This window comes from Oncorhynchus kisutch, linkage group LG15, assembly GCF_002021735.2.
Source record: "Oncorhynchus kisutch isolate 150728-3 linkage group LG15, Okis_V2, whole genome shotgun sequence".
Lineage (NCBI taxonomy): Eukaryota > Metazoa > Chordata > Actinopteri > Salmoniformes > Salmonidae > Oncorhynchus > Oncorhynchus kisutch.
The window spans coordinates 87,456,148-87,477,864 of NC_034188.2; the positions used below are offsets into that span (position 1 = coordinate 87,456,148).

The window sequence follows — 21,717 nt, forward strand, 5'->3', positions numbered from 1 at the left end:
TATATTGAAAAGGTTTTTGGGAGATGCGATGGATCATTGGGGATCATTCAATATTCCCCTTTCTTTTGTTGTTCAGTGAAACCATCCCATGTGAAGAGTCAACCAATTGAATTAAAATTTAATTCATAACGGAATAGTTTTTAAAATTTCAATTGCAATTATGTCTACTTATGATGAGGTAAAAGGTTTATGTTTCTGTCTCCATACGATATGGTAAATATATCCAATGCAAAAAAAAACATCATTTAAATGGTATTAATATTAATTTGCACATATTTCTGTTAATTCCCATATATTCCTGTTTAATTCCCACAGAAAGTTTCCACCTCTGAATATTCCCCAAAATGTGCAACCCTAGTCCTATATTGATGGAACTGTCCACAGCTATATACCCTAGACACCCACCTGAATGACCCAGACACTAAAGAGAAGTCCCTGCTGTTAGCTGCCTGTATGCTGCTGTTAGCTGCCTGTATGCTGCTGTTAGCTGCTGTTAGCTGTCTGTATGCTGCTGTTAGCTGTCTGTATGCTGCTGTTAGCTGCCTGTATGCTGCTGTTAGCTGTCTGTATGCTGCTGTTAGCTGTCTGTATGCTGCTGTTAGCTGCCTGTATGCTGCTGTTAGCTGCCTGTATGCTGCTGTTAGCTGTCTGTATGCTGCTGTTAGCTGCCTGTATGCTGCTGTTAGCTGTCTGTATGCTGCTGTTAGCTGCCTGTATGCTGCTGTTAGCTGTCTGTATGCTGATGTTAGCTGTCTGTATGCTGCTGTTAGCTGTCTGTATGCTGCTGTTAGCTGCCTGCATGCTGATGTTAGCTGCCTGTATGCTGCTGTCTGTATGCTGTCTGTATGCTGTCTGTATGCTGCTGTTAGCTGTCTGTATGCTGCTGTTAGCTGCTGTTAGCTGCCTGTATGCTGCTGTTAGCTGTCTGTATGCTGCTGTTAGCTGCCTGTATGCTGCTGTTAGCTGCTGTTAGCTGCCTGTATGCTGCTGTTAGCTGTCTGTATGCTGCTGTTAGCTGTCTGCATGCTGCTGTTAGCTGTCTGTATGCTGCTGTTAGCTGTCTGTATGCTGCTGTTAGCTGTCTGTATGCTGCTGTTAGCTGTCTGTATGCTGCTGTTAGCTGCCTGTATGCTGCTGTTAGCTGCCTGTATGCTGCTGTTAGCTGTCTGTATGCTGCTGTTAGCTGCCTGTATGCTGCTGTTAGCTGTCTGTATGCTGATGTTAGCTGTCTGTATGCTGCTGTTAGCTGTCTGTATGCTGCTGTTAGCTGCCTGCATGCTGATGTTAGCTGCCTGTATGCTGCTGTCTGTATGCTGTCTGTATGCTGTCTGTATGCTGCTGTTAGCTGTCTGTATGCTGCTGTTAGCTGCTGTTAGCTGCCTGTATGCTGCTGTTAGCTGTCTGTATGCTGCTGTTAGCTGCCTGTATGCTGCTGTTAGCTGCTGTTAGCTGCCTGTATGCTGCTGTTAGCTGTCTGTATGCTGCTGTTAGCTGTCTGCATGCTGCTGTTAGCTGTCTGTATGCTGCTGTTAGCTGTCTGTATGCTGCTGTTAGCTGTCTGTATGCTGCTGTTAGCTGTCTGTATGCTGCTGTTAGCTGCCTGTATGCTGCTGTTAGCTGCCTGTATGCTGCTGTTAGCTGTCTGTATGCTGCTGTTAGCTGCCTGTATGCTGCTGTTAGCTGTCTGTATGCTGCTGTTAGCTGTCTGTATGCTGCTGTTAGCTGTCTGTATGCTGCTGTTAGCTGTCTGTATGCTGCTGTTAGCTGTCTGTATGCTGCTGTTAGCTGTCTGTATGCTGCTGTTAGCTGTCTGTATGCTGCTGTTAGCTGCCTGTATGCTGATGTTAGCTGTCTGTATGCTGCTGTTAGCTGTCTGCATGCTGCTGTTAGCTGTCTGTATGCTGATGTTAGCTGTCTGTATGCTGCTGTTAGCTGTCTGTATGCTGCTGTCTGTATGCTGTCTGTATGCTGCTGTTAGCTGTCTGTATGCTGCTGTTAGCTGCCTGTATGCTGCTGTTAGCTGCCTGTATGCTGCTGTTAGCTGTCTGTATGCTGCTGTTAGCTGTCTGTATGCTGCTGTTAGCTGTCTGTATGCTGCTGTTAGCTGCCTGTATGCTGCTGTTAGCTGCCTGTATGCTGCTGTCTGTATGCTGTCTGTATGCTGCTGTTAGCTGCCTGTATGCTGCTGTTAGCTGCCTGTATGCTGCTGTCTGTATGCTGTCTGTATGCTGCTGTTAGCTGTCTGCATGCTGCTGTTAGCTGCCTGTATGCTGCTGTCTGTATGCTGTCTGTATGCTGATGTTAGCTGTCTGTATGCTGCTGTTAGCTGCCTGCATGCAGCCAAAATGCGGTCCGAGACCTTCTAAATCAGTACAGCTCTCTCAACATACTGAGCCTGCCTGGCAGGGTTGGTCCTGCAGAGCCAGAGCCCCCTGATAGTAGAGCCTAATATACAAGGAAATTCTCAACACTGCTAATGAGAACCTTGACGACCTCGTATCTAGCCGGTGGGGGGCCCCCACCCAGGCAGTGACAGTGCTGGCACCCACCCAGGCAGTGGCAGAGCTGGCAACACTGGCTGCAGTAACCCATGGGGAGGGGGTCACACTCGGACATTCAGAGAGGGGGCAAATTATTGTTGCCCAGGTGGCACAAAATAATCAAAGGTCTGACTGCACAGAGATGCTTGGGAATATGGGGCGACAGGTAGCCTAGTGGTAAGAACGTTGGACTAGTAACGGAAAGGTTGCAAGATCGAATCTCCGAGCTGACGAGGTAAAAATCTATCGTTCTGCCCCTGAACAAGGCCGATAAACCTAGGCTGTCATTGAAAATAAGGATTTGTTCTTAACGGACTTGCCTGGTTAAATAAATGGGGGAACATGTGTGGGTGTTTCAGGGGAAGGGGGTGGATCTGACTTCCATCACCTAGGACGTGACAATGGTTAATCAAATCTACCCATTTCTGCCCATTTCTTTGCTTCTCATACAGCTGCAATTGTATACGCATTTGTAAATCAAGACCTTTCTTGAGTTGGGCTCTGAGATGGTGCAACGGTTGAGAATCTGAGTCTATGGTTGTGTGTGTGTGTGTGTGTGTGTGTGTGTGTGTGTGTGTGTGTGTGTGTGTGTGTGTGTGTGTCCCACAACTGTTGCGAGGGAGTAAAAGATGTTAGGACAATATAGGATGAATCACAATAATTGTTTGCTCAAAAATAATTGCTTTCCATAATGTAATTTTGGTAATGGTGAGAGGTAAAAATCCTTTGCATAAACTGCCTAGATTACTGCAAATATGAATAGCTAATTATGGAAAATAAGATAAGATAAATAGGAATAAAAAATTGTTAATAGCAAAATATAATGCTAATCGAGGTGAGGGCGAAATGCATTTGGCGGTTGATCGGCTTCTGTAATGTGGGTGGCACTGTGCTGTTTTCAAAGGATGGGTCCCGGTCTCTCCGGGGCCATGGGATCGGGGGTGGGGGGGTCGGGAGACGTCTGCCAGTCATTGGGATGACAACCCAACTCTGGATGAGGAAGGGTTTTAGTGGGTGGAATAGTGGGGACCAATAGGAGGTTTACTTAGCAGCAATGCAAATACAGTGCCTGAAAGTATTCGGCCCCCTTGAACTTTGCGACCTTTTGCCACATTTCAGGCTTCAAACATAAAGATATAAAACTGTATTTTTTTTGTGAAGAATCAACAACAAGTGGGACACAATCATGAAGTGGAACGACATTTATTGGATATTTCAAACTTTTTTAACAAATCAAAAACTGAAAAATTGGGCGTGCAAAATTATTCAGCCCCCTTAAGTTAATACTTTGTAGCGCCACCTTTTGCTGCGATTACAGATGTAAGTCGCTTGGGGTATGTCTCTATCAGTTTTGCACATCGAGAGACTGACATTTTTTCCCATTCCTCCTTGCAAAACAGCTCGAGCTCAGTGAGGTTGGATGGAGAGCATTTGTGAACAGCAGTTTTCAGTTCTTTCCACAGATTCTCGATTGGATTCAGGTCTGGACTTTGACTTGGCCATTCTAACACCTGGATATGTTTATTGTTGAACCATTCCATTGTAGATTTTGCTTTATGTTTTGGATCATTGTCTTGTTGGAAGACAAATCTCTGTCCCAGTCTCAGGTCTTTTGCAGACTCCATCAGGGTTTCTTCCAGAATGGTCCTGTATTTGGCTCCATCCATCTTCCCATCAATTTTAACCATCTTCCCTGTCCCTGCTGAAGAAAAGCAGGCCCAAACCATGATGCTGCCACCACCATGTTTGACAGTGGGGATGGTGTGTTCAGGGTGATGTGCTGTGTTGCTTTTACGCCAAACATAACGTTTTGCATTGTTGCCAAAAAGTTCAATTTTGGTTTCATCTGACCAGAGCACTTTCTTCCACATGTTTGGTGTGTCTCCCAGGTGGCTTGTGGCAAACTTTAAATGACACTTTTTTTATGGATATCTTTAAGAAATGGCTTTCTTCTTGCCACTCTTCCATAAAGGCCAGATTTGTGCAATATACTACTGATTGTTGTCCTATGGACAGAGTCTCCCACCTCAGCTGTAGATCTCTGCAGTTCATCCAGAGTGATCATGGGCCTCTTGGCTGCATCTCTGATCAGTCTTCTCCTTGTTTGAGCTGAAAGTTTAGAGGGACGGCCAGGTCTTGGTAGATTTGCAGTGGTCTGATACTCCTTCCATTTCAATATTATCGCTTGCACAGTGCTCCTTGGGATGTTTAAAGCTTGGGAAATCTTTTTGTATCCAAATCCGGCTTTAAACTTCTTCACAACAGTATCTCGGACCTGCCTGGTGTGTTCCTTGTTCTTCATGATGCTCTCTGCGCTTTTAACGGACCTCTGAGACTATCACAGTGCAGGTGCATTTATACAGAGATTTGATTACACACAGGTGGATTGTATTTATCATCAGTCATTTAGGTCAACATTGGATCATTCAGAGATCCTCACTGAACTTCTGGAGAGAGTTTGCTGCACTGAAAGTAAAGGGGCTGAATAATTTTGCACGCCCAATTTTTCAGTTTTTGATTTGTTAAAAAAGTTTGAAATATCCAATAAATGTCGTTCCACTTCATGATTGTGTCCCACTTGTTGATTCTTCACAAAAAAATACAGTTTTATATCTTTGTTTGAAGCCTGAAATGTGGCAAAAGGTCGCAAAGTTCAAGGGGGCCGAATACTTTCGCAAGGCACTGTATCGTGGGGAGAACAGGTATTTGATACACTGCCGATTTTGCAGGTTTTCCTACTTACAAAGCATGTAGAGGTCTGTCATTTTTATCATAGGTACAGAGACATAGGTGAGAGACGGAATCTAAAACAAAAATCCAGAAAATCACATTGTATGATTTTTAAGTAATTTGCATTTTATTGCATGACATAAGTATTTGATACATCAGAAAAGCAGAACTTAATATTTGGTACAGAGATCATACGTTTCCTGTAGTTCTTGACCAGGTTTGCACACACTGCAGCAGGAACTTTGGCCCACTCCTCCATACAGACCTTCTCCAAGTTAGGGTCCTCCCACTGGGCTGTCTCGAATTGTCCCCTCAGTTGGTCCCCAGGGGGTGTCTCGACTGGCCCCTCGAAATCGAGGAGGGAAGGCTGGGCTCTTCCTCCCGTGGTTCCCCTGACTCCGAACCTGTAGATACAGGTTGGTCAACCATTTGCTTCCGAGCTGCACAGGCGATGGGTCGTCCTCGCTCTCATCTTTGGACCTTCTTCCTCATACCTTCTTCCTCAGCTCGTGCCGCCACAGGGCTGCGAACAGTGGACAATCTCATCCCACTGGGAGAGGTACTGGCAACTCTGGTACTGCGCCCACCATCATCTGGCGTCACGATGTTGGCCCATATGGTTGGATACAGCTTTGTGTCACCATGAACACAGGAAATGGACATCTCCCTACCACGTTTGGTCTCCTGGGTCAGCAGGCTCGTGGTTACGAGGGTAACCATACTTCCGGAGTCTAATAGAGCTTCCGTGTCTGTCAACCTTCACCGGGACTATGGGTGCAGTTGATTCATGGCCCAACAGGAGGTGACGTAGTTCACTGCATAACCCACCTCGCTTCTGAGGCTTCGACTCCTCTCAAGCCGGGCAATTCCAGACAATGTGCCCCCGGCGCCACACTCAAAACACCTCCATTGGTCTCCATCTACAGTGGGGAGAACAAGTATTTGATACACTGCTGTTTTTGCAGGTTTTCCTACTTACAAAGCATGTAGAGGTCTGTCATTTTTTATCATAGGTAGTACACTTCAACTGTGAGAGACAGAATCTAAAACAAAAATCCAGAATCAAATCAAATGTATTTATATAGCCCTTCGTACATCAGCTGATATCTCAAAGTGCTGTACAGAAACCCAGCCTTAAACCCCAAACAGCAAGCAATGCAGGTGTAGAAGCACGGAGGCTAGGAAAAACTCCCTAGAAAGGCCAAAACCTAGAGAGAAACCAGGCTATGTGGGGTGGCCAGTCCTCTTCTGGCTGTGCCGGGTGGAGATTATAACAGAACATGGCCAAGATGTTCAAATGTTCATAAATGACCAGCATGGTCGTATAATAATAAGGCAGAACAGTTGAAACTGGAGCAGCAGCACGGTCAGGTGGACTGGGGACAGCAAGGAGTCATCATGTCAGGTAGTCCTGGAGCATGGTCCTAGGGCTCAGGTCCTTCGAGAGAGAGAAAGAAAGAGAGAATTAGAGAGAGCATATGTGGGGTTGCCAGTCCTCTTCTGGCTGTGCCAGGTGGAGATTATAACAGAACATGGCCAAGATGTTCAAATGTTCATAAATGACCAGCATGGTCGAATAATAATAAGGCAGAACAGTTGAAACTGGAGCAGCAGCACGGTCAGGTGGACTGGGGACAGCAAGGAGTCATCATGTCAGGTAGTCCTGGGGCATGGTCCTAGGGCTCAGGTCCTCCGAGAGAGAGAGAGAGAGAGAGAGAAAGAGAGAATTAGAGAGAGCAGAAGATCATACGTTTCCTGTAGTTCTTGACCAGGTTTCCACACACTGCAGCAGGGATTTTGGCCCACTCCTCCATACAGACATTCTCCAGATCCTTCAGGTTTCTGGGCTGTCGCTGGGCAATACGGACTTTCAGCTCCCTCCAAAGATTTTCTATTGGGTTCAGGTCTGGAGACTGGCTAGGCCACTCCAGGACCTTGAGATGCTTCTTACAGAGGCGCTCCTTATCCCAACCTTGTGCAGGTCTACAATTTAGCCCTGATGTCCTTACACAGCTCTCTGGTCTTGGACATTGTGGAGAGGTTGAAGTCGGTGTGTGGACAGGTATCTTTTATACAGGTAACGAGTTCAAACAGGTGCAGTTAATACAGGTAATGAGTGGAGAACAGGAGGGCTTCTTAAAGAAAAACTAACAGGTCTGTGAGAGCCGGAATTCTTACTGGTTGGTAGGTGATCAAATACTTATGTCATGCAAATGAATTACTTACAAATCATACAATGTGATTTTCTGGATTTTTTTTTTTTAGATTCCGTCTCTCACAGTTGATGTGTACCTATGATAAAAATTACAGACCTCTACATGCTTTGTAAGTAGGAAAACCTGCAAAATCGGCAGTGTATCAAATACTTGTTCTCCCCACTATACCTGGGGTCTTCGGTGGCGGTTCGGCCCTACCCCAGCCGTCTCTCCACGGGTTTGCGGTCCTTTGGCTGTCGGGTCGGGGTACTGATGCCTCTCCACTGCTTCCTGGAGGCCCTCCAAGGTCTGGGGTGCGCATAGACTGGCTGCCCTCTTCATGTCATGGGGTAGTGCCCATAGGATGCGATCCAGGACCACTGTCTAGGATAGAGAGGGTGGGTACGTCGGTTAGGAGCCATCCCCTGGTGACGCGCAGTAGGTCATGGGTCAGCTACGAACCTCCAGTCGTGGAAGAGTTGAGCCCAATGGGCCAGGCTGTACCCGTAGCGGCTGAGAATCTCCCGTTTGAGTCCGTCTTAGTTAGCCGCCTGTTCATCGTTCAGCTCCCAATATGCCTTTTGGGCATTCCCAGAGAGGAACGGGGCCAGCAGACTGGCCCACTTCTGCCTTGGCTACCCTTCCCGTAGTACTGTCCGTTCAAACGTACAGAGGTAGGTTTCGATGTCGTCATCTTCTGTTAGCTTGATTAAGAACGGGTTTGGATGTGATTCAGTAGATGCTCCTCCTTGTAGCATCCTGATTTCCTGAATGAGGATGCCGGCATTCTCCACCACTTGTGTCAGACCAGGGGGTTGGGTCAAAATGTTTACACAGATCAGACATGGACAGAGTAGGATTAGTTCAGATTCAGAGGTGTTTATTAAAATAATTGTCAAAAAAAAAAGAATAGGTCTCCCCAAGAGACCTTTTCCGGGATCCTGTCTTCTGGGCTCCGGGTCTTACTGTATCCCCCAAGAGACCCTTTCCGGGATCCCGTCTTCTGGGCTCCGGGTCTTACTGTATCCCCCAAGAGACCCTCTCCGGGATACCGTCTTCTGGGCTCCGGGTCTTACTGTATCCACCAAGAGACCCTCACCAGGATACTGTCTTCTGGGCTCCGGGTCTTACTGTATCCCCCAAGAGACCCTCACCAGGATACTGTCTTCTGGGCTCCGGGTCTTGCTGTATCCTGTGGCGATCAAAAACTGAACTCTCTCCTGTTACCTCTGATACCGTCCCCAACTATACGGGAGTCCTTTCCTCCCCCAGTCTCTTCCCTGTGTGCTTCTGGCAGCTTTATGGGACTTGTACAGCTGGTGCGCAATCAGCCCTTGATTACTCACCAACTCCCAATCAGCCCAAATTAGTCCTGGCCGGAGAGCCTGCCGAGACCTGGCACGTCCAGCTGATGGAGCCATCGCCTCGTGATGTGTATTCCTTCTGTCACCAGGCCTCGACGAGTCTCCCCCTGGTGGCTGACCTGCTGTACGCCACAGTTTACCAACATATATTTTGATAAATAGAATTGAAAGTTGTCTCATTATGGTAAGTGGTGAAATAAGTATAGCCAGTTCTAATTGTAATGGCTTAGCAGATAATAAGAAAAGACGATCAGTATTTACCAGGCTATAAGAGTAGGAATATAATATCTATTGTTTACAGGAAACTCATTCAACAATTTTAGATGAAGTTTTGTGTAAAAAGTACTTGTGGGGTGAAATATATTTCTCCAATGGGCAAAGAAATTCAAAAGGGGTGATGATGTTAATTTACAGTAATTTTGATCCAAATGTACAAATTGTCCAAACAGATCCTCAAGGATCTCAAGGAACCATAAACAGATTTGGCTCATTAACCTATACGGTCCAAATAATAATGATCCAAGCTTCTTTGAAAATATATATAAGAATTTATCAACTCTACAAGCAACACTAGACTCTATTATTATGGTGGGAGATTATAATACGGTTTTAAATACCTCTATGGACCGTAAAGGAAATCACACTACAAACTACAACCATCATGCACTTAAAGGAAATCACACTACAAACTATCACCCTCAGGCACTTTATGAATGTCATGTATATATTGGAATTAGTGGATATGTGGAGGCTTAAATACCCTGACCTAATGAGAGATACATGGAGGAGGTTTAATACCCTGACCTAATGAGAGATACATGGAGGAGGTTTAATACCCTGACCTAGTGAGAGATACATGGAGGAGGTTTAATACCCTGACCTAGTGAGAGATACATGGAGGAGGTTTAATACCCTGACCTAATGAGAGATACATGGAGGAGGTTTAATACCCTGACCTAATGAGAGATACATGGAGGAGGTTTAATACCCTGACCTAGTGAGAGATACATGGAGGAGGTTTAATACCCTGACCTAATGAGAGATACATGGAGGAGGTTTAATACCCTGACCTAGTGAGAGATACATGGAGGAGGTTTAATACCCTGACCTAGTGAGAGATACATGGAGGAGGTTTAATACCCTGACCTAATGAGAGATACATGGAGGAGGTTTAATACCCTGACCTAGTGAGATATACATGGAGGAGGTTTAATACCCTGACCTAGTGAGAGATACATGGAGGAGGTTTAATACCCTGACCTAGTGAGAGATACATGGAGGAGGTTTAATACCCTGACCTAGTGAGAGATACATGGAGGAGGTTTAATACCCTGACCTAGTGAGAGATACATGGAGGAGGTTTAATACCCTGACCTAGTGAGATATACATGGAGGAGGTTTAATACCCTGACCTAGTGAGAGATACATGGAGGAGGTTTAATACCCTGACCTAGTGAGATGTACATGGAGGAGGTTTAATACCCTGACTTAGTGAGATATACATGGAGGTTTAATACCCTGACCTAGTGAGATATACATGGAGGAGGTTTAATATCCTGACCTAGTGAGATATACATGGAGGTTTAATATCCTGACCTAGTGAGATATACATGGAGGTTTAATACCCTGACCTAGTGAGAGATACATGGAGGAGGTTTAATACCCTGACCTAGTGACAGATACATGGAGGTTTAATACCCTGACCTAGTGAGATATACATGGAGGAGGTTTAATACCCTGACCTAGTGACAGATACATGGAGGAGGTTTAATACCCTGACTTAGTGAGATATACATGGAGGTTTAATACCCTGACCTAGTGAGATATACATGGAGGTTTAATACCCTGACCTAGTGAGAGATACATGGAGGAGGTTTAATACCCTGACCTAGTGACAGATACATGGAGGAGGTTTAATACCCTGACCTAGTGAGATATACATGGAGGAGGTTTAATACCCTGACCTAGTGACAGATACATGGAGGAGGTTTAATACCCTGACCTAGTGACAGATACATGGAGGAGGTTTAATACCCTGACCTAGTGAGATATACATGGAGGAGGTTTAATACCCTGACCTAGTGACAGATACATGGAGGAGGTTTAATACCCTGACCTAGTGAGATATACATGGCGGAGGCTTAATCAAGCTAGTCGTCTTGATTACTTTCTTATGTCATTCTCTCTGGCACCAAAAGTTTAAAAAGTGTTGATAGGGGACAGAATGCGGTCGGACCATCACATAATTGGCATATATATATTACTCTTACATCATTTCCTCTCCCTCCCCCACCACTATATCTCCCTCTCTCCCTCCCCTCATCCACCACTCTCTCTCCCTCCCCTCATCCACCACTCTCTCTCCCTCTCTCCCTCCCCTCATCCACCACTCTCTCTCCCTCTCTCCCTCCCCTCATCCACCACTCTCTCTCCCTCTCTCCCTCCCCTCCCCCACCACTATATCTCCCTCTCTCCCTCCCCTCATCCACCACTCTCTCTCCCTCTCTCCCTCCCCTCATCCACCACTCTCTCTCCCTCTCTCCCTCCCCTCATCCACCACTCTCTCTCCCTCTCTCCCTCCCCTCATCCACCACTCTCTCTCCCTCTCTCCCTCCCCTCATCCACCACTATATCTCCCTCTCTCCCTCCCCTCATCCACCACTCTCTCTCCCTCTCTCCCTCCCCTCATCCACCACTATATCTCCCTCTCTCCCTCCCCTCATCCACCACTCTCTCTCCCTCTCTCCCTCCCCTCATCCACCACTATATCTCCCTCTCTCCCTCCCCTCATCCACCACTCTCTCTCCCTCTCTCCCTCCCCTCATCCACCACTATATCTCCCTCTCTCCCTCCCCTCATCCACCACTCTCTCTCCCTCTCTCCCTCCCCTCATCCACCACTATATCTCCCTCTCTCCCTCCCCTCATCCACCACTCTCTCTCCCTCTCTCCCTCCCCTCATCCACCACTCTCTCTCCCTCTCTCCCTCATCCACCACTCTCTCTCCCTCTCTCCCTCCCCTCATCTACCACTCTCTCCCTCTCTCCCTCCCCCACCACTATATCTCCCTCTCTCCCTCCCCTCATCCACCACCATCACTCTGTCCCTCTCTCCCTCCCTCATCAACCACTCTCTCTCCCTCCCCTCATCCACCACTCTCTCTCCTTCCCCTCATCACTCTGTCCCTCTCTCCCTCCCCTCATCCACAACCACCACTCTCTTTCCCTTGGGCGAGGATATTGGAAATTGAATCAAAGCCAACTGGATGATAACTTGTTTTTAACTAGAACAGAAGAATGTAAAACTTTATGTTTCCGACATAACATAGGTACAGAAGATCCCCTTATTGTATGGGACACTTTTAAATGTGCCTTTAGAGGCCATGCAATTCAGTATTCATTTATAAAACAAAAGCGATTTAGGTCAAAAGAGTCCATCTTAACAAAGGAAATGGAAGGACTAACAGAACAGACAGGTGGCAATAAAAACCACCATAGAGGCACAGAATAAGTTAGAGGAAAAACAAAATGAATTGGAGGAAATTATTCTAGAAAGATCCAGTGTAATATATTATAAAAATAAAGCTGGATGGAATATGGGGGAAAATGACCCATTCTTTTCCCATCTTCAACACGGGGTGGCAGGGTAGCCTAGTGGTTAGAGTGTTGGACTAGTAACCGGAAGGTTGTGAGTTCAAACTCCCGAGCTGACAAGGTACAAATCTGTCGTTCTGCCCCTGAACAAGGCAGTTAACCCACTGTTCCTAGACCAGTTAACCCACTGTTCCTAGACCAGTTAACCCACTGTTCCTAGACCAGTTAACCCACTGTTCCTAGACCAGTTAACCCACTGTTCCTAGACCAGTTAACCCACTGTTCCTAGACCAGTTAACCCACTGTTCCTAGACCAGTTAACCCACTGTTCCTAGACCAGTTAACCCCACTGTTCCTAGACCAGTTAACCCCACTGTTCCTAGACCAGTTAACCCACTGTTCCTAGACCAGTTAACCCACTGTTCCTAGACCAGTTAACCCACTGTTCCTAGACCAGTTAACCCACTGTTCCTAGACCAGTTAACCCCACTGTTCCTAGACCAGTTAACCCCACTGTTCCTAGACCAGTTAACCCACTGTTCCCAGGCCGTCATTGAAAATAAGAATTTGTTCTTAACTGAAATAAATAAAGGTTAAATAATAAATAAATAAATAGAAATGTTTCCAATGTTTTTTATTGAAACAACTATTGTGTGTAAAAATCACCCTGATTTAACTCTTTACTCATATAACAGTTGACCTATTTGCTCAAAAAATATAAAATTTGGTCTGGAACGGCAAGCCAGACACAATTAATAGTGTCCTATTTATGTAATGAATATGAATTCAGGGGGGGCAGAAATGATTAAATATTTAAGCACTAAAATCATCAGTCACTCACTAAAATCATCAGTCATACAAAAGATATACTTAAATCCGAAATGATTCTCTAGTAAATTAGTAAAATGTCTCACCTCATGTCTCAAGAATGGCCTTTTCCTTTTATTCAGATTACAACTGCTCACTTTCGGTTATTTGAAAATGACATCATCTCCAAAATATCGTTATTTTTTTTAAACAAGCCTTAGAATGGTGGTTGAAATTTCAGTTTAATTCACCTGAAAAGACAGAACAAATAATACAACAAATATTGTGGATAAACTCAAGTATAGTAGATTTATTTATTTTTTATGTATTTTTCGATAAAATGTGACCAATTTCTTCTGAAACTCGTCAGTCTATTCTTGTTCTGAGAAATGAAGGCTATTCCATGTGAGAAATTGCCAAGAAACTGAAGATCTCGTAGAACGCTGTGTACTACTCCCTTCACAGAACAGAGCAAACTGGCTCTAACCAGAATGGAAAGAGGAGTGGGATGCCTCGGTGCACAACTGAGCAAAGTATGTTCATCTCTAGGAGACAAAACGCATCTCCTTCCTGAGCGGTATGATGGCTGCGTGGTCCCATGGTGTTTATACTTGCGTACTATTGTTTGTACAGATGAACGTGGTACCTTAAGGCATTTGGAAATGGCTCCCAAGGATGAACCAGACTTGTGGAGGTCTACAAAAAAAATTCTGGGGTCTTTTTTTCTGATTTCTTCTGATTTTCCCATGATGTCAAGCATAGAGGCACTGAGTTTGAAGGTAGGCCTTGAAATACATCCACAGGTACACCTTCAATTGACTCAAATTATGTCAATGAGCCTATCAGAACCTTCTAAAGCCCTGACATCATTTTCTGGAATTTTCCAAGTTGTGCAATGGTGTATGTAAACTTCTGACCCACTGGAATAGTGATACAGTGAATTATAAGTGAAATAATCTCTCTGTAAACAATTGTTGGGAAAATTACTTGTATCATGCACAAAGTAGATGTCCTAACTGACTTGCCAATGCTATAGTTTGTTAACAAGAACTTTGTGAAGTGGTTGAAAAATGAATTTTAATGACTCCAACCTAAATGTATGTAAACTTTCAACTCCCAACTGTAGATATTCCATAAAAAATCTGCCGTTTCCAGCTACAATAGTCATTTACAATATTAACAATGTCTACACTGTATTTCTGATCAATTTGATGTTATTTTAAATGGACAAAAATGTAGATTTTATTAAAAAAAATAGGACATTTTTAAGTAACTCCAAACTTGAGAGTGTGTGTGTGTGTGTGTTTACCCCACAAAAATATATATGGGGGTTAGGAAATTATGCAGAAAATGACATTGATGGAAGCAACAATCTATCCACAATATTATATATTTTCTTTTTATTTAACCAGGTAGGCCAGGTGAGAACAAGTTGTCATTTACAACTGTGACCTGGCCAAGATAAGGCATAGCAGTTCGACGCAAACAACAACACAGAGTTACACATGGAGTAAACAACAACACAGAGTTACACATGGAGTAAACAAACGTACAGTCAATAATACAGAAACCCACTCACACAGTTCACTTCCATAACAGCCACATCATCACCTTGCTACCTTCTGGAATCTGTGCTCTCCTCCTCTCACCTTTTCCGTTCTCTCTCTCTCTCCTCCTCTCTCTCTCTGTCTCTCTCTCCTTCTCTCCCTCTCTCTCCTTCTCCTCCCTCTGTAGGTGGAGGAGATCCGTGTCTTCATTGAGTCCCTGGCTGAAAAGGTGGAGGAGGTGAAGAGGAAACACAGTGCCATCCTGGCTGCACCTAACCCCGACGAGAGTGAGTCACTGTTACCTTACAGCTACCCTATACCTATACCCTATACTGTTACCTTACAGCTACCCTATACCTATACCCTATACTGCACCCAACCCCGACGAGAGTGAGTCACTGTTACCTTACAGCTACCCTATACCTATACCCTATACTGTTACCTTACAGCTACCCTATACCTATACCCTATACTGTTACCTTACAGCTACCCTATACCTATACCCTATACTGCACCCAACCCCGACGAGAGTGAGTCACTGTTACCTTACAGCTACCCTATACTGTTACCTATACTGTTACCTTACAGCTAACCCCGAAGAGAGTGAGTCACTGTTACCTTACAGCTACCCTATACTGTTACCTATACTGTTACCTTACAGCTAACCCCGACGAGAGTGAGTCACTGTTACCTTACAGCTACCCTATACCTATACCCTATACTGTTACCTTACAGCTAACCCCCGACGAGAGTGAGTCACTATACTGTTACCTTACAGCTACCCTATACCTATACCCTATACTGCACCCAACCCCGACGAGAGTGAGTCACTGTTACCTTACAGCTACCCTATACTGTTACCTTACAGCTAACAACGAACGAGAGTGAGTCACTGTTACCTTACAGCTACCCTATACCCTATACTGTTACCTTACAGCTAACCCCGACGAGAGTGAGTCACTATATTAATGACTTTACTGTTACCCAAACCTCCATGGAGGACAGAGGTGTGATGTCACCACACTATATTACTGTTACCCAAACCTCCATGGGGGACAGAGGTGTGATGTCACTACACTATATTAACGACACACCCCATTGATGAAGAATAATTTTTACAAATGAATCATTCATCCCTAAGTTAATATTTAATTCCATAACCAGACTTAAATGACTTCTAATGAGTTAGCGGATCTCATGATGGAGTCGGGCCTAAGGAGAACAAGCAGGGAGAACGGGCCCCCGTTAGCTAGATGAGGAGAAGGAAGAGGAGGAGGATTTGTCACAGGAGGAAATAAAATAAAATTGTATTACATTTTATTGGTGACATACACATGGTTAGCAGATGTTATTGGTGACATACACATGGTTAGCAGATGTTATTGGTGACATACACATGGTTAGCAGATGTTATTGGTGACATGCACATGGTTAGCAGATGTTATTGGTGACATACACATGGTTAGCAGATGTTATTGGTGACATACACATGGTTAGCAGATGTTATTGGTGACATACACATGGTTAGCAGATGTTATTGGTGACATACACATGGTTAGCAGATGTTATTGGTGACATACACATGGTTAGCAGATGTTATTGGTGACATACACATGGTTAGCAGATGTTATTGGTGACATACACATGGTTAGCAGATGTTATTGGTGACATGGTTAGCAGATGTTATTGGTCACATACACATGGTTAGCAGATGTTATTGGTGACATACACATGGTTAGCAGATGTTATTGGTCACATGGTTAGCAGATGTTAATGGTGACATACACATGGTTAGCAGATGTTATTGGTGACATACACATGGTTAGCAGATGTTATTGGTGACATACACATGGTTAGCAGATGTTATTGGTGACATGGTTAGCAGATGTTATTGGTCACATACACATGGTTAGCAGATGTTATTGGTGACATACACATGGTTAGCAGATGTTATTGGTGACATGGTTAGCAGATGTTATTGGTCACATACACATGGTTAGCAGATGTTATTGGTGACATACACATGGTTAGCAGATGTTATTGGTCACATGGTTAGCAGATGTTAATGGTGACATACACATGGTTAGCAGATGTTATTGGTGACATACACATGGTTAGCAGATGTTATTGGTGACATACACATGGTTAGCAGATGTTAATGGTCACATGGTTAGTAGATGTTATTGGTCACATACACATGGTTAGCAGATGTTAATGGTCACATGGTTAGCAGATGTTATTGGTCACATACACATGGTTAGCAGATGTTATTGGTGACATGGTTAGTAGATGTTATTGGTCACATACACATGGTTAGCAGATGTTATTGGTCACATGGTTAGTAGATGTTATTGGTCACATACACATGGTTAGCAGATGTTATTGGTCACATACACATGGTTAGCAGATGTTATTGGTCACATACACATGGTTAGCAGATGTTATTGGTCACATACACATGGTTAGCAGATGTTATTGGTCACATGGTTAGTAGATGTTATTGGTCACATACACATGGTTAGCAGATGTTATTGGTCACATACACATGGTTAGCAGATGTTATTGGTCACATACACATGGTTAGCAGATGTTATTGGTCACATGGTTAGTAGATGTTATTGGTCACATACACATGGTTAGCAGATGTTATTGGTCACATGGTTAGCAGATGTTATTGGTCACATACACATGGTTAGCAGATGTTATTGGTCACATACACATGGTTAGCAGATGTTATTGGTCACATGGTTAGTATATGTTATTGGTCACATACACATGGTTAGCAGATGTTATTGGTCACATGCACATGGTTAGCAGATGTTATTGGTCACATACACATGGTTAGCAGATGTTACTGGTCACATACACACGGTTAGTAGATGTTACTGGTCACATACACACGGTTAGCAGATGTTATTGGTCACATGGTTAGCAGATGTTATTGGTCACATACACATGGTTAGCATATGTTATTGGTCACATGGTTAGCAGATGTTATTGGTCACATACACATGGTTAGCAGATGATATCGGTCACATACACATGGTTAGCAGATGTTAATGGTCACATACACATGGTTAGCAGATGTTAATGGTCACATGGTTAGCAGATGTTATTGGTCACATGGTTGGCAGATGTTAATGGTCACATGGTTAGCAGATGTTATTGGTCACATGGTTAGCAGATGTTATTGGTCACATGGTTAGCAGATGTTATTGGTCACATGGTTAGCAGATGTTGTTGGTCACATACACATGGTTAGCAGATGTTGTTGGTCACATGGTTAGCAGATGTTATTGGTCACATACACATGGTTAGCAGATGTTATTGGTGACATACACATGGTGAGCAGATGTTATTGGTCACATACACATGGTTAGCAGATGTTAATGTGAGTGTAGTGGAATGTTTATGCTTCTAGATCTGACAGTGCAGCAGTAATATCTAACAATTCCACAACAAAACATAATACACACAATCTAGTAAAGGAATGGGATGAGAATATATAAGCATAAAATAAATGGTTGAGCAGCGACATAGCGGCTAAGATGCACTAGATAGTAAAGAATAGATAGTGGAGGATACAGTATTCAGTATATACATACGAGATGAGTAATGTGAGATATGTAAGCATTATTGAAGTGGCATTATTAAAGTGACTAGTGTTCCATTTATTAAAGTGGCCAATGATATCAAGTCTGTTGGTGGAAGCTTCATTCTTGAAGCGTGGTATCTGATTGGTCAGACCAGCTTTGGATAGACCTAAACACGGGGGCTTCCTGTTTTAGTTTCTGACTATAGGAAGGGAGGAACAAGATGGAGTCTTGGTCAGATTTTCCAAAGGGAGGTGCAGGGGAGGGCCTTGTATGCATCGTGGAGTTGCAGTGGTCGAACGTGTTACTCTCTCGTGTACTGCAATCGATATGCTGATAGATTTTTAGGTAGCCTTGTTCTCAGATTAACTCTGTTAAAATCCCCAGCTACAATAAATGCAGCCTCAGGATATCTGGTTTCCAGTTTACATAAAGTCCAGTGAAGTTCCTTGAGGTCCGTCTTGGTATCCGCTTGCGGGGGGATATACACGGCTGGGACAATAACTGAGAAGAGTTCTCTTGGGAGATAATATGGTCAGCATTTGATTGTGAGAAATTCTAGGTCAGATGAACAAAAGGACTTGAGTTCCTGTATGTGGTTACAATTACACCATGAGTCGCTAATCATGAAACACACACCCCGCCCTTCTTCTTACCAGAAATATGTTTATTACTGTCGGCGCGATGCACTGAAAACCCCGTTGGCTGTACAGACTCCGACAGCATGTCCCAAGCTAGCCATGTTTCCGTGAAACAGAGTATGTTACAATCCCTTATATCTCTTTTGAAAGCAACTTTTGACCTCATTTCCTTGACTTTGTTAACTAGGGACTGGACATTAGCGAGTAATAATAATATACTGGGAAGCGGTGGGTGGTGTGCCCACATCCGAAGCCTCACTAGAAGACCACTCTGGCACCCTCTCCTCTGGCACCCTCCCCTCCGGCACCCTCCCCCCCGGCACCCTCTCCTCTGGCACCCTCTCCTGTGGCACCCTCTCCTCCGGCACGCTCTCCACCGGCACCCTCCCCTCCGGCACCCTCCCCTCCGGCACCCTCTCCTCCGGCACCCTCTCCTCCGGCACCCTCCCCTCCGGGCACCCTCCCCTCCGGCACCCTCCCCTCCGGCACCCTCTCCTCCGGCACCCTCTCCTCCGGCACCCTCCCCTCCGGGCACCCTCCCCTCCGGCACCCTCCCCTCCGGCACCCTCTCCTCCGGCACCCTCTCCTCCGGCACCCTCCCCTCCGGGCACCCTCCCCTCCGGCACCCTCTCCTCCGGCACCCTCTCCTCCGACGGCGTTGTTTTGGGTCGGCCTCTGGAATCAGTTCAAATGCCCTGGTAGGTGCGGACAAAGGATCCGCTTTAGGAAAGTTGTATTCCTGGTCATAGTGCTGGTTGTGCTGGTAAGTTTACGTTTCTCAAAAAACCAAGTACTGCACAGTTTCCTAAGGACTTGAAGCGAAACAGCCATCTCTATCGGCACCATCTTTCCGACCTATGGACGTTTTGAGACAGATGTTAAGATGACATCAATGAGGTGACATTTTAAGTCTGTCTGTCACACTGGTGTTCTTTTTCCCAGAAAACATCTCTCTAGTCCCCCCTTCTAACGACTACACAGGGTTGGATTTCAGCCCAGTCCCCCCTTCTAACGACTGCACAGGGTTGGATTTCAGCCCAGTCCCCCCTTCTAACGACAACACAGGGTTGGATTTCAGCCCATGCAACCCTTCTAACGACAACACAGGGTTGGATTTCACCCCATGCAACTCTTCTAACGACAACACAGGGTTGGATTTCACCCCATGCAACTCTTCTAACGACTACACAGGGTTGGATTTCAGCCCAGTCCCCCCTTCTAATGACTACACAGGGTTGGATTTCAGCCCAGTCCCCCCTTCTAACAACTACACAGGGTTGGATTTCAGCCCATGCAACTCTTCTAACGACTACACAGGGTTGGATTTCAGCCCAGTCCCCCCTTCTAATGACTACACAGGGTTGGATTTCAGCCCAGTCCCCCCTTCTAACGACTACACAGGGTTGGATTTCACCCCATGCAACTCTTCTAACGACTACACAGGGTTGGATTTCAGCCCAGTCCCCCCTTCTAATGACTACACAGGGTTGGATTTCAGCCCAGTCCCCCCTTCTAACGACTACACAGGGTTGGATTTCACCCCATGCAACTCTTCTAACGACAACACAGGGTTGGATTTCAGCCCAGTCCCCCCTTCTAATGACTACACAGGGTTGGATTTCAGCCCAGTCCCCCCTTCTAATGACTACACAGGGTTGGATTTCAGCCCAGTCCCCCCTTCTAATGACTACACAGGGTTGGATTTCAGCCCAGTCCCCCCTTCTAATGACAACACAGGGTTGGATTTCAGCCCAGTCCCCCCTTCTAATGACTACACAGGGTTGGATTTCAGCCCAGTCCCCCCTTCTAATGACTACACAGGGTTGGATTTCAGCCCAGTCCCCCCTTCTAATGACTACACAGGGTTGGATTTCAGCCCAGTCCCCCCTTCTAATGACTACACAGGGTTGGATTTCACCCCATGCAACCTTCTAACGACTACACAGGGTTGGATTTCACCCCATGCAACTCTTCTAACGACTACACAGGGTTGGATTTCAGCCCAGTCCCCCCTTCTAACGACTACACAGGGTTGGATTTCACCCCATGCAACCCTTCTAACGACAACACAGGGTTGGATTTCAGCCCATGCAACCCTTCTAACGACAACACAGGGTTGGATTTCAGCCCAGTCCCCCCTTCTAATGACTACACAGGGTTGGATTGCATCCCAGTCCCCCCTTCTAATGACTACACAGGGTTGGATTTCAGCCCATGCAACCCTTCTAACGACAACACAGGGTTGGATTTCAGCCCAGTCCCCCCTTCTAATGACTACACAGGGTTGGATTTCAGCCCAGTCCCCCCTTCTAATGACTACACAGGGTTGGATTTCAGCCCAGTCCCCCCTTCTAATGACTACACAGGGTTGGATTTCACCCCATGCAACCCTTCTAACGACAACACAGGGTTGGATTTCAGCCCATGCAACTCTTCTAACGACAACACAGGGTTGGATTTCACCCCATGCAATGAGGGGGCAGGGGAAACCAAGGTGGCGTGTTTAAGACGGGGCCTTTCCATAGGTTGTTTTGTGGCATGTGAGGAGCACCACAGTCAGGGTGTGTAAAATGTTAATGTCAGACCTATTCATTATATGGAGGTCAATAGATACCTTCCTACCTCCCAGTGTGGTGCTAATGGAATAGAGTCAGAGACTAATGTCATCTGGATTACATGTAACGCTGGGTGCTGAGCACTGATTAGAG

The 21,717-nt window shown here is 45.3% G+C and overlaps 1 protein-coding gene across 1 annotated transcript in view; it reads left to right on the plus strand.

Annotated features, from left to right (window-relative positions):
* Window positions 1-21,717, plus strand: part of LOC116353656 (syntaxin-1A) — a 180,839-nt gene that overhangs the window by 39,030 nt on the left and 120,092 nt on the right. The window contains exon 2 of the mRNA XM_031791243.1: window positions 14,963-15,062. Coding sequence (XP_031647103.1) covers window positions 14,963-15,062 — 100 coding nt within the window. The remainder of the gene's footprint in view (window positions 1-14,962; window positions 15,063-21,717) is intronic.